The sequence below is a fragment of the Hoplias malabaricus genome, chromosome X1 (genome assembly GCF_029633855.1).
Source record: "Hoplias malabaricus isolate fHopMal1 chromosome X1, fHopMal1.hap1, whole genome shotgun sequence".
NCBI lineage: Eukaryota > Metazoa > Chordata > Actinopteri > Characiformes > Erythrinidae > Hoplias > Hoplias malabaricus.
In genome coordinates this window covers 18,444,165-18,457,246 of record NC_089818.1, presented here as the reverse complement: position 1 = coordinate 18,457,246, position 13,082 = coordinate 18,444,165, and the positions used below count along the sequence as shown (strand labels likewise).

Sequence of the window (13,082 nt, the reverse complement as noted above, 5' to 3'; positions counted from 1 at the left end):
AATTTCGTCTACCGAATTTGAGCAACTTCGAAATATATTGTTTGAATTTTTTTGAGCTAAAATTTATCTGAATTTATTAACCTTTAATAATAACAGTGAAAACGTTTTCTTGAAAATGTATGAGTTCTGTTCAAAATTCATAATTTTAGTGCAAAAAAAATTCAGTGCTACAAATTCAAAGGTGGTAATATTTCAAAGTCTGATGAGACAGATTTGCTTCGATATAAGCCTCTTACTGTAAAATACTGTAGCGCATTTAGAAATGTAGTTCAGTAGTGCCCTCTAGCGAGAGAATCTAAAACTGAAGGCAGCAGGCTCTATAGTCAAAAATCTGTAGACAACTGGGGGAGGGGGGGTATTCCACAAAGCAGTTAACTAGATGACTTAAACTTGGGTTTAAATTAAGTTAAGTTATCTGACTGACTAAGAAATCCTGCTTTGTGGAACACCCCCCTGCTTGCCTAACACTGTCACCTACCCTTGTTTGTCACTCCTTTGCTGGAATAGCTACTTGTACCGTTGTGGAAGAATCTGTCTAAAAAAAGCTCAGCTCAAATATCAGAGAAAAAAAAAAAATCCCACACAACAAAGTGCAAATTTCACTAGTATTTTTTATTACTGTTATTGCTAAAAAGTGAACATTTAAGTGCATGACACTGGTCGACAGAACTTATGTAGGGCTGGAGATAGTAAGCCTGCACTCTGCTGGGACGTCTGGGTATTGCTGGGTCTTTCCCGAAGGGAGGTTTGCACGCCAAGGTTTCATCAGGCCAGTCCTACCTGCGGTCAGGTTTGAGGAAAGGCCGTCATTAATATGGGAGGAGACCTGCAAGAACCCAGTGGGCACCAGAAGTGCAGGGGGGTGAAGAAGACCATTGAACAGTAGGGACAGATTGAGGGTCAGTGTAGACTAGTTACATGTATTTTGGCAGATCCTTTTCAACGACCTGTGTATGATAAACAAATTACCTGATTACATTTACAAAAACACACACACACACACACACAAAATAGATTTCTTCGGAACAGTATTTCTCTTTGTAAATAACACAGAAGGTTTATGGATGCCTGTTCTGTTGTTTTAAGCCCAATACCATTTTAGAACCCTTATTTAAGATTGCACTGGTATCTTTCCTGCTCATGTAACTTACACTGGGATCATCCATTGGTCCGTATCGCTTCACAACCTGGCCCTCTCTGTCGATGAGGAACTAGAGATGAACAGAAATAAACAACTCATTCTAAACAATTCAAGTTTGACACTTAATTACTCAGTTCTGTAAAATATATTTACCTTGGTAAAGTTCCATTTGATGTTACTAAAAAAAAAAAGCAAGGAGAAAATTAGTTTCAGAACATTTAGGGGTGATAGTTAAGTACAGTGGAATCTCTACCTGCGAACTTGATCCATTCCGTGACGTGGTTCGTGAGTGGAAAAGTTAGTTTCTTGAGTCAATTTTCCCCATTAAAAATAATGGAAAAGCAACTAATGCGTTCCAGCCCCCGCCCCGAAAGTCACCCTTTTTGCACTGATATGTGTTTACAACACTCTCAAATTAGTAAAAAAAATACATGTAGCGTTACTAAAAATAAAAGAGAAATACATTGGTAACAAAAATAAAAAAGAAATAAAGTTGTAAGTGGTTACACATCGCTACCTTGAAGACGTGACGACTGGCTGGAGGAGTAACACAGGCACTGGCTGTATGACGGGAGGTGGGGGGTGGGTGGAATAACGGAGAGTAGGTGGGTGAATGTGGGGATACGAAGCATAGATACGGTTTAACTTAGCACAAATTTCGATGTCTGCTATTTACACTAATGTTAAATTGCTAAAGCTACAATTTGCTAATCTTAAAAGCTCACTCAAGTCTGGGCGCTGGGAGACTCGCCTATTGGGGTCAGTGGCCATTTCCAGCCGCCGGCTCGGTGGAGGCTCGGGTTCATTTCTAGAGTCAAGGTTCGTTGGTGGAGGCAAAAAATATTCAAATGCCCGGTTCGTATCATGGAAAGTTCGTTAGTATAGGTTCCACTGTACTGACACAGGAAACAAAAACAAGCTGATAAACGTCATACAACAACAGTGTTGCAGGCAGAGTAGGCATCCTACACGTTTGGAAATATTTTCATGTCATTATATACATTCCTAATAGAACTGTGTGTGTTCTATTTCAAAAATAAATAAATAATCCACACTGAACTCACTTTCCCAGAGTGCCTTTTCCCTTCGGCTGTTCCTTCATCCACTTCCAGAGAGGATGGGCATTATCGCCGTTCACATCAATCTTACTGAAGAGGTCAAACTCCGCGTTGTATCCTTTCGCAAACTCTTTAATCTCCACTTCTGTGCCAGGCTCCTAAAGAGGAGAAAAATACAAGAGTCAATTTTATTTATGCAACAGTGAACCTCTCTGAGAAGCTCACGTGGTGAACATTAGAGATACTGCATTAACGGCTTTGGAATGACTGATACGTGCATTCCAGCGAAACGATTTCAGACATTGTTTGAATTTTTACGGCTTCAATTCACTTTTTACTTTACATTTTGCAACGCAGCTTTGGCGAGTGCTTTTCCTCTAGTGGATGAAAGGCCATGGCCAAAGGAGATTATGATCCATTTACTAACTCCCTTTGACTTCTGACCTTCTTACAGTGTTCAGACAACAGTAAGTGTATTTTGATTTGTTTGTAGTAAACACATACCCCATGGGCCAATCATATGGACATAAGCCTCGCCTTGGAACACAATACAATATCACTGTAGAGTCTCCTCAGAAAACCATTCTAACCCAAGATACGAGTCTCTAAGGAGGAACAGTTCTCTTCTATGCAGCTGTTTGAAAGATTCAATAGCTGTTTGTTGTGCTCTCGTTTATTAAATCCTTTTTACAGTTCTCTAGCTTAGACCTCTTCAGTTTTTTCAACTTGATTCAACAATCCACTGGAATCAATTTGTTCAAATGATGAAGTAAAATGTGGGGGACAGCTGCTTTGTTCAAATGATGAAGTAAAAGTAGGGTGACCAGTCGTCCTCTTTTACCTGGACATGTCCTCTTTTTTAGACTTTAAAAAATGTCGGGGCGGAATTTCACAAACATCCAGGATTTTGTTTTTCTAGAGCTGACATAGAACTTCGAGAAGTTTCGTTCACAAACTAGTCCCGCCCTCCCCCACTCCGATTGGTTCGCTTGAGTGAGAAGGGGGCGTGGTGAAGTAGCCTAAAATCTTCTGATTGGACGGTCTGACTGTAGAGCTACCGTATTTGGTCGATAACCTTCTCTGTAAACATTTAATTGGTCAGTCTGCACGTCAGTAGTTCTTGTTTACGTCAGGCAAAGCTCATGTACCAACCCTCATCTCGAGCAGCTGTGCCAAAACGTAAATGTAAGTTCGTGGATAAATTAAAAAAGAAATTCCCATGTTTAATAAAGGCGTAAAGGACTTAAAATCACACATAGAAAAAAGTTTAACACTATAATCATATTCTCCATGTTTAAAAAAAACAAACAACAAAACTCACTGATAAGTAACACTTAAAACGGAAGACAATATGCAGATGTCTAACAAAAAGTGCTTTTGTATTTGCCCAATGGCTCTTATTAAGTGTTAATGAACATTAAAAACGTGAATTATTCCTTGATTAAAAGCAGGAACAGAGCACTAACCGAATGAAACACAAACACAAGGTTTACGGTCTACGTTTGATCAAAAATGGGCCCAAACATACCTGCTTTCCAAACTGGTTACAGGGGAAGCCAAGGATGCGTAAACCTTTCTCAGCGTACGTGACGTGCATTTCCGCAAACTGAGTGTAGTTTACAGGGGTTTTCCCTCATTTAGAGGCTACGTTTGTGATGATACACACAAAGCCCCTGAGGATAAAAAGATTAAAAGTCATTAGAGCTGCATGACCGGGTTTGAAAATAGATAAACATTAATGATTACAATCATAAGAAAATAACTGGACGATCAAATCAATCATTTTTCTTATACGCAGACACACACACGTTTTGTTTGTGAGTGTAGTGAATAACATCACTACCAACACACACAGGGGATTAAACATTTCCTGAAGGAACACCACTGTGGAGCAATACAAGTTATGAGCCCAAAACATCTTTATCATATCCCCAGTGTCCTACATGGTTTAAGAGTAATCCACAGAGAGCAACTGGTATAAATAACAGGTTTTGCTGAAATTAATAGGTGCAGAGGGAAGGGATTTCATCTCCTGCACTAAGCTGACATCCTGGAGTTATCTGCACCACTCTGAAGAGATTACTGCTTGAGAACATTTACAAGCAAAGAAAAAAAGCATGATCTCCTCACCTGTATTTTTCCAAAGACACTTCATTTCCATCAATGTCTATGGCAGAGAACTCATATATAGATTTGGCATTTTTCCAGTCATTGGCCTGGGCACACTGCAGTAAAAGAGAGAGGTGGGGTGTCAAAAAATCAGGGACAAGACGACACAATGAGTAGACGTGTGAGTGGGAGACAGGGGAGTAAATAAATAAATAAATAACTGAAGTCTGAGCATTTTCACATAATCTGAAATAAATTTAAAAATAAATAAAAATCATCATTCGTTCATTAGTCTGTACCCCGTTATCCAGCTCAAGGTCGCGGTGGGTCCGGAACCTGCCCGGAATCACTGGGCGCAAGGCAGGAACACACCCTGGAGGGGGCGCCAGTTAAATACAAATATAAATAAATAAAAGCTTTTTTATTCTGTGTATATGCAGCATTAGAGAACCCTTTTGTCCAGCTGTCCAGGGCAAAGAACTAATACCATGATATGAGTAAAGATTAATTAATATGAATTAATTTAGATATAGCTCTGCTTTGGTACAGTTTTATTACACTTTACTATGCGGACTGACGTTATACAGGACATTCATCAACACAAAGTCATTTCAGTCGGTCATGAACAGGACGTTTTCCTATATTTCACATATTTAAAAGATTCCATCTCCTGATAACACACAATCTAAAGCAAAAGCACGGGGATTTAATGCAGTTGTTGTGGGAGATTAAGATCAAGCCTGTATGGTCAAAGCTAAACAGATTGCACAGTAATCCATAGGCTTATCCTGTGAACAAACAAGCAGTTCCTGAATAGTGATGCCATACGACACTACGCATATTTACAGCAAGGACATTATACGTCATAAAAAAACAAAGTGAAATTGCATTGCAATCTGAACCACAGTTAAAAACAACTTACACCATTTAAGATAAACCTGAAAAACCCCAACCGTAAAAGCAGGTGTGGAATATGATGTTTCATCATCGTCATCGTCACAAACTATGGCTTAATAGATTGTTCTAATCATGGGGATCATCAGCACTTCCAGAACACGGAATTAATACATGAATCATAAAATACACAGCTGTAGATCAACTGCAGAAGCAAACGCTGTTTTTTTGTGTAATCACAACACTCACTTAAATGCAAATAGGAAATTCATAAATACCACATAAATACCACAGCGGTTTGACATGCAAATCAATGGACTTACACTCTCTGTCCTACTGCAGGCGTGTTTTTTTCTTTTTTTCTTTTTTCAGATCACCACAGAGGTATTGGATGGTGCTTCATCACTCCAGAGAATTCATTGCCTCTGCTCCACAGCCTATTGCTGGAAAGGGCTTCTTAGCTCTCTTGGCACTGTGCGTGGTGATCTCAGTTTCATGTGCTGTGCTCCTGAACATCCGATTTCATTCTAAGTGTGTAAGGTGTATGTGCACAAATCCTTATATGCGAAACAGGTGCACCTTAAAATAGAATTATAAAATATAAAATACTGACAAGCTGAGACAGAGGACCCATCCAAAACCGCATACTACTTACTCTACTGTGTATACTACACTAACGAAGGTGTTGTTAAAGTCTGTGCTCCACTTCCTACGTTAAAACTCGATTGGGGCACAGCCAAAAGGACTTTAAACCATGCGCACTTGCTCCTAGAAAAGCTAGAAAGCCTTTCGCGTTTAATCTCATATTTTTAGCAGTTATAACTCATTCAAAAACTAATTATGATCATGTACTAAGCCTTCATGTTTACAGTTTTACAGCATTACAGTTCCATACATTTATATTAAAGTTGTCATGTCACCTCAGCCAACGTTAGATATCTTCAGGTCTAATTAACACACACTCCCGACTCTTACAAATGTAATAGGGTCTGTTAAAAATATGTATATGTATGTATTAAAAGATATACTTGAATACAAATACTAAGACGTCGTTTGAATTAAGTTACCGTTAATAGTGCCCGCACTGCTCTGCTGACTAAGCTAAGCTAACGCCCATCGGAGTGAATTAACGGGAACACCAGCGGACTTTCCCAAAATAAACACACAGCTCCACACACTCTAAACATGGTTGAACTCGCCTGAAAATCGAAGAAAAAAAAAACGACACGTTAAATGAGGCAGTAAATCAGTGGTGTGTTTACTCACCATGGCTCTGGCGATGCTCCTTCCTCCGAGAACACCGAGCAGAAGCGCCTGGCGGACCAACCGCATCTCCCACGGATTACACTCGCTAAGCCCCGCCCCGCTCTGCTTCTACGCCTATCATATCGCACAACACATTTAACCCCCGCCTCCTGTCTTCTTCTTAGCCAATCACATCTTTTTGCAACAATCAGAAAATATTGCTCAAACCGCAACAATCAGAAAATATTGCTCAAACTTGAGAACTGGATCCTTTTCATTCTTTCATACTTTTCATTTAATTAAAAAACAGTTAAAATGTGTTGTATATTATTTATGTTATATATTTTATATCTTAAAAAAACTTATATTTATGATTTTAATTGTATTTTTACAAATTGCATACTGTGAGAGACAGACTGGGATTTATTTATTTGTGAACACTGAAACATATCTGTGACCAACATGTGTTTTTGGACTTTGGGAAGAAAGCCTGCAGACACAACATGACACAACATGAGAACACAACAAATTCCTCAGTCTCCTGGAGCGTGACCCCAGCTGTGACACTACTTGTTGCACCACAATTCCACATATCATATATTAACAGTGTGTAGTTCTACAAGTGACTGGAGTGGTGCATCTTTGCTCTGCATACTTTGTTTGCCCATTTTACCCTGTTCATAGATCAAGTTCAAGTTCAAGAAGTTTATTGTCATTTCAGCAGTATACAGAAACGAAATAGCGTTCCTCCAGGACCAAGGTGCTACATAAGACAATACACAACATTAAAGTGCAACTAGTGCAAACATAAAACAGTGCACACACATTAAAGTGCAAAAGACATAGAACATAAAACAATACACAACATTAAAGTGCAACTAGTACAAAGCTAGTGCAACATAAAACAGTGCATACACTTAAAGTGCAAAAGATATGGCTAAGAAAATACAAAACAATGACCACACAGTACAATACAATACAATACAAGACAATACAAAGCCATAAGTACGGAGGGGTTGAGGGAGAGAGACACTGCAATTTAAAGTGTATTTGTGCTGTAATCGGTAACTGGATGTAACCATGACGTAAACAGGGTATGTGTAAACAGTACACTCATTTCCAGTCCAACAGACCAGTGTTTGCGTGAAGAAGTGTGTGTGTGTGTGTGTGTGCTTCTTCAGTCCAGTCTCAGTCTCTAGGTGTTCAGGAGTCTGATAGCATGTGGGAAGAAGCTGTTACGGAGTCTGGATGTGAGGGCTCGAATGCTTCGATACCTTTTTCCAGACGGCAGTAGGTTGAGGAGTGTGTGTGAAGGGTGTGTGTGATCTCCCACAATGTTAAGTGCTTTGTGGGTGCAGCGAGTGATGTAGTTGTCTGTGATGGAGGGAAGAGACACACCGATAATCTTCTCAGCTGTCCTTACGATCCACTGGAGGGACTTGCGATCTGCCCCAGTGCAGTTTCCAAACCAGACAGTGATGCAGCTGGTCATGATGCTCTCGATGACTCCTCTGTAGAAAGTGGTGAGAATTGGAGGGGAGAGATGAGCCTTCTTCAGCCTTCGCAGAAAGTAGAGGCGTTGCTGGGCTTTCTTTTTGATGTTACTGGTGTTAGTGGACCAGGTGAGATCATCCGCTAGGTGAACACCAAGGAATTTGGTATTCCTGGCAATCTCCACAGCAGACTTGTTTTCCTGAACTCTACAACCATCTCTTTGGTTTTGACCTCGTTCAGAGACAGGTTGTTGACTTCATGCCAGTCAGTTAGCCGCTGCGCCTCCTCTCTGTATGCTGACTCGTCGTTCTTACTGATGAGACCCACCACAGTCATTGAGGCAGGACACAGAAGAATTCTTAGGCACCGGGATGATGGTGGTGTTCTTGAAGCATGTTGGAACAACGGCGCTGCTAAGAGAGATGTTGAAGATATCAGTGAAGACATCAGCAAGCTGGTCTGCACATTCTCTGAGCACTCTGCCAGGAATGTTGTCTGGTCCAGCAGCTTTCCGCAGGGCGACTCTGCATAGAGTTTTCCTCACGTCGGCTGCAGTAAAAGACAGCCGTTACGTTGTTCTGTGCCTCAAACCGTGCGTAGAAATGGTTCAGCACGTCTGGTAGGGAAGCATCTCCATCACAAGCAGGTGGTTTATTCTTGTAGCTGGTGATGCTCTGGATGCCCTGCCACATGCGCCGAGTATCTTTACTGCTCTGGAAGTGGCTGTGAATGATCAGGCCGTGTGCTCAGGAGCTGAAGTGCTACTGGGACACAACGTTCTCCCACCATGTTCTGGTCCCTGAATTTTTCAAGCTCCACATTGATGGCTTAGATGAGCTGGGTCTCTCCCAGCCACTGATAGTGGAATCCTCCGTAGCCCACCATCTTCACATCTTCACCTGGGTATGAGATTGGGCCTATCATCCAACTCCTCGTTCCTGGGAAAGACAGAGCATTTCTCAATTTTCATCTCCATGAAGGTTTATAAGTCTATAGATGGGTAGCTAGAGCTCTCAAAGCTTCATTGCCCCTGTGCACCACCCAGGCTGAGCTACTGGGGGTAATACTGGGGAGTTTCAGTGGGAGGAAATCTTGGTCGTCTCTGATCTCATGCTCTGCACCTACAGCGGCACTATCCAGAGTTTGGGCTTATCTGTGGTGGGCAAGAGCTCTTTGCTAAATTTCTCTTGCCTGAGAAACAAGGAGAAGCAGGTGTGAATGTGTGAGTGACTGGGTGTGTGTGAAATTTTATGCTTACCCGGGACATGGTTAAATAGTTACCAACATTTATAATAATAACATTATTATTATTATTATTATTATTAGTAGTAGTAGTAGTAGTATTGAGCTACTTCATGGTCCATCGCTGGCAAATAACTAGACACCCCTTTGGGTCCTAATGTTGGTCACGTGATTGTATTGGTCTGTGGCGTGTGTAGTTTACTGAACTCTTCGTTCGTCAAATAAACTTCAAAATATTAGAATAATTAACATTAATCATCATGGACGATGAAGAGGAGACTTACCGCTTGTGGAAAATTCGGAAGACGATAATGCAGGTTGGTCACTTTGTTAAATAAGGTTGTGTTTCCTCACATGCTCTGGTGTATGTTGCAGTTGTCCGTTCCACCTTAAATGGTGTAGTCGGTATGGTCTATTCTAGCAGTTCAGGATATATCCTTTCTATCCTAAATGTTGTTGTCGGGCGGTGTGGACCAGCGCTTATCCAGCGTTAGTGCTATATTTCTGTGTATTTTTAAATAACGTCAGCGCAGTAGATAACCGCTAACGGCTCCATTTAAAGTGGACAAGCCATGTTAGTCCTGGCTGCCACAACAGGAACATTAGAATGTAAACATTTCTATTTTAAGGTGGAACTGGAAAACGTTAACTCCGTTGCTGTTTTTTTCTCAGCTGTGTCATGACCGTGGGTACCTGGTGACCCAGGACGAGCTGGACCAGACTCTGGACGAGTTCAAGAGTCAGTTCGGAGACAAGCCGAGTGAGGGTCGCCCGCGGCGGACTGATCTCACTGTGCTGGTTGCTCACAACGACGACCCCACCGACCAGATGTTTGTCTTCTTCCCCGGTGAGCTGCCAGTGCAGTGCTGGGATAACTGTTCCTCATAATTTCTGCATAGTGACTGAGGTGTCAAATTAAATTAGTTTAGTTAGTCAAAATCATGTTGAGGGGCGGCACGGTGGCGCAGCAGGTAGTCACACAGCTCCAGGGACCTGGAGGTTGTGGGTTCGATTCCTGCTCCGGGTGACTGTCTGTGAGGAGTTGGTGTGTTCTCCCCGTGTCCGCGTGGGTTTCCTCCGGGTGCTCCGGTTTCCAAAAACCGGACCAGTCCAAAAACACACGTTGCAGGTGGATTGGCGACTCAAAAAAGTGTCCGTATGAGTGAATGTGTAAGTGTGTGTGTTGCCCTGTGAAGGACTGGTGCCCCCTCCAGGGTGTATTCCCGCCTTGCGCCCAGTGATTCCAGGTAGGCTTTGGACCCACCGCGACCCTGAATTGGATAAGGGTTACAGATAATGAATGAATAAAAAAAAATCATGTTGGTATTCTGTATGTATGCAGATATTGTTCAAAAAATGTGTTAAATTTTAAAACTTAATGTTCCTTTGTGTCTTGCTGGACTTTTATAAACACTGTGTGTGTGTTAAATTAGTATTGGATAGTTGTAACATGCATTGTGATGTGTTCCTGAGTTAATATTTAATTTATTGTGAGATCTGACTGATCGTAGATCTGTGTGATCTATAACCATGGTGTTTAATATTCATGCAGAGGAGCCGAAAGTGGGCATCAAGACCATCAAGATGTATTGCCAGCGCATGCAGGAGGAGAACATCACTCGAGCCATTATTGTTGTCCAAATGGGCATGACGCCTTCTGCCAAACAGGTAGGAAACGTCATGAGTTTCTACACCTCTAAGTGGGCAGTGAGACCAACGATGAAGGTGTTCATTATCTATGATAATATCAAGCTGTCAGTTATGGGTGATACATCTGTCAGGGCCCAGTTTGAAAGCAGAATTTTCTTTACAGTCATTGGTGGACATGGCCCCAAAATACATCCTGGAACAGTTTCTACAGCAAGAGCTGCTTATCAACATCACAGAGCACGAGGTTGGTTTATTAAGATGTTAAGATTTTATTCAAACAATTTTCAATTAATCTAGCTTGAAGTCTTTTTGTCCATTTATATATCAATTATTCTTGTTTTTTCATTTTCAGCTGGTTCCTGAGCACATAGTTATGACAAAAGAAGAAGTTGCCGAGTTGCTAGCGAGATAGTATCCTTCACTAACCAGGCCAAGACTTGCAAAAACATCCCTAGTTTTTTAAAAGGCAGCATAAATTTAAAGGCTAAGCACCAGCGATATGAAAGTGTCAAACAAATAAATCCAGTGGAATTTGAGTTCCTAACTTGTGTTTATTGATAGTCAGAAAACATGTTATTTCTTACTAATTCAAGGAGTAAGGTTTAAAAGACCGTTGCCTTTAAACGGACACTTTAGAAAGGACCATCCGCTCACTCCGTTTATCTGTATTTCACTGGCGCTTTTCCAACAATATGGGCATGTAAGGACACCAACGAAAGGTGTTCAAGAGCCTCTGTAACATGGAGGTAAACAGGGTAAGGACACTCACTTCACCAGTTTTAGTTGGTGTTAGTTAACGTTAGCTTGACTCGCTAAACTCGGTGTCTCAGATTATACTCGGCTACGTAGCTGCATTACGGAGGTTTATAGCGTCGGATGAATTCGAGTTCGACTTCGATCACATTTACAAGAATAACGGTACCTCTACATTTGAGTTTAGCTTATTGCTAGGCTATTGTCATGAATAATGTTGGTTATTTAGCTAGATACTGTCATAACAGTCAGTCATAACGGTGTTTTACCGCAGCGTTGTTCAGCTGTTGTCCACCAGTGACGTCACGGTTGCATTCAAGAATTTCCGTAGCGAGCTCGGGTTTTTCCGTCAATTTAATAAAATTGTCAGTTTTAAAGCAAATTAAGCTGCTATTTTCATTTTAATTCATACTAATATCTGTCAGTAACTAAAATAATGTGAAATATTCATGGAGGTCCATTAAGTGGTGCTTAGCCTTTAAGGAGGCAAAATGAATGTTAGCTATTGAGAGAAAAATAAAATCTGCATAATCTAATTTAGTCAGGAAAATATTGATTTGTGTCACAGGCAGATTGATGAGCTGTGAAGTGTCATTGTTTCTTTGAGTGGGGTTTTCTTTGACTGTTGTCAGTAAGCTGAAGGAGAGCCAGTTACCCAGGATTCAGGCTGGAGATCCAGTGGCCCGATATTTTGGAATAAAAAGAGGACAGGTAAAAAATTGAGCACAACACATTCGCATCTCTCCAATAAAAGCTGTAGAACACCAGAAAAATGCACAGTGTTGGGCTTGTTTTTTTTGTGATTCAAAATGCCGTCTTCTGCCCAAGAAGTCTTGTATATTGAAGACTTGTGTGTGTACGTTGTGCATAATCAAATGTCTTTGTTTTTACTGATGTATTTGATTAAAAATAAAATCCAACACACTACTGGTCCAGCATATTTACAGTATGGCACTTTCTGTCCTAATATCAACATGTCTGGAATTTAGTTCGTTTAACTCTCTCTTTAATCAGGTGGTGAAGATCATCAGGCCCAGTGAAACTGCAGGTCGATACATCACATACCGACTCGTTCAGTAGTGACAGTGGTAAGCTGATTATTATTATTATTATTATTTTAAAGAAATATTTGTTGTAGTAACTTTATCCAGTACATTTTTTTAATTCCACATTCAGTTGATTCAAGTTTGTTTTTAAATGTATAACCTTGTCAATATGGTGTTTATGATATTACTCAGAAATATGGATGCCCTTGGAGATGGAATTTGACGATGGAAATTGTTTTGGACAATGCTCCAGGTTTTGAGTAAACATCAGAACCAGTACGGCTTTGGAATGAGAAGAGAGATGGCGGTGCTTGATTTGACCCAAACCCATTGCTTTTTAATTAGTTTTCTGTTTAACTTTCATTAATTTCCTGACATTTTTGTATTTGTGACTGTTCTTTGATTAAACCTGTATTTGTAAATAACAGGCCTAGTTTTTTGTTACATTCA

At 40.7% G+C, this 13,082-nt stretch overlaps 2 protein-coding genes across 3 annotated transcripts; one reads left to right on the top strand and one right to left on the bottom strand.

Annotated features, from left to right (window-relative positions):
- Positions 1-606: 606 nt before the first annotated feature.
- On the bottom strand, positions 607-6,596 carry LOC136675630 (phospholipid hydroperoxide glutathione peroxidase-like). The gene is made up of 7 exons (XM_066652283.1): positions 6,469-6,596; positions 4,330-4,424; positions 3,728-3,872; positions 2,206-2,357; positions 1,295-1,319; positions 1,152-1,211; positions 607-947 (listed from the first exon to the last, which is right to left on the bottom strand). The coding sequence occupies exons 1-7, from the start codon at positions 6,532-6,534 to the stop codon at positions 915-917; spliced, it is 576 nt and encodes a 191-aa protein (XP_066508380.1). The 5' UTR covers positions 6,535-6,596; the 3' UTR covers positions 607-914.
- A 2,729-nt stretch (positions 6,597-9,325) lies between these two features.
- On the top strand, positions 9,326-13,063 carry LOC136675539 (DNA-directed RNA polymerases I, II, and III subunit RPABC1). Of its 2 annotated transcripts, none has more exons than XM_066652124.1 (8): positions 9,326-9,500; positions 9,856-10,030; positions 10,736-10,851; positions 10,997-11,077; positions 11,186-11,244; positions 12,219-12,297; positions 12,601-12,674; positions 12,825-13,062. In XM_066652124.1, the coding sequence occupies exons 1-7, from the start codon at positions 9,444-9,446 to the stop codon at positions 12,664-12,666; spliced, it is 633 nt and encodes a 210-aa protein (XP_066508221.1). In that variant the 5' UTR covers positions 9,326-9,443; the 3' UTR covers positions 12,667-12,674; positions 12,825-13,062. The 2 variants fall into 2 exon arrangements, with proteins under 2 accessions (XP_066508221.1, XP_066508222.1); XM_066652125.1 differs by lacking the exon at positions 9,326-9,500 and adding an exon at positions 9,555-9,672 and having other exon boundaries at positions 12,825-13,063.
- The last annotated feature ends 19 nt before the right edge of the window (positions 13,064-13,082 follow it).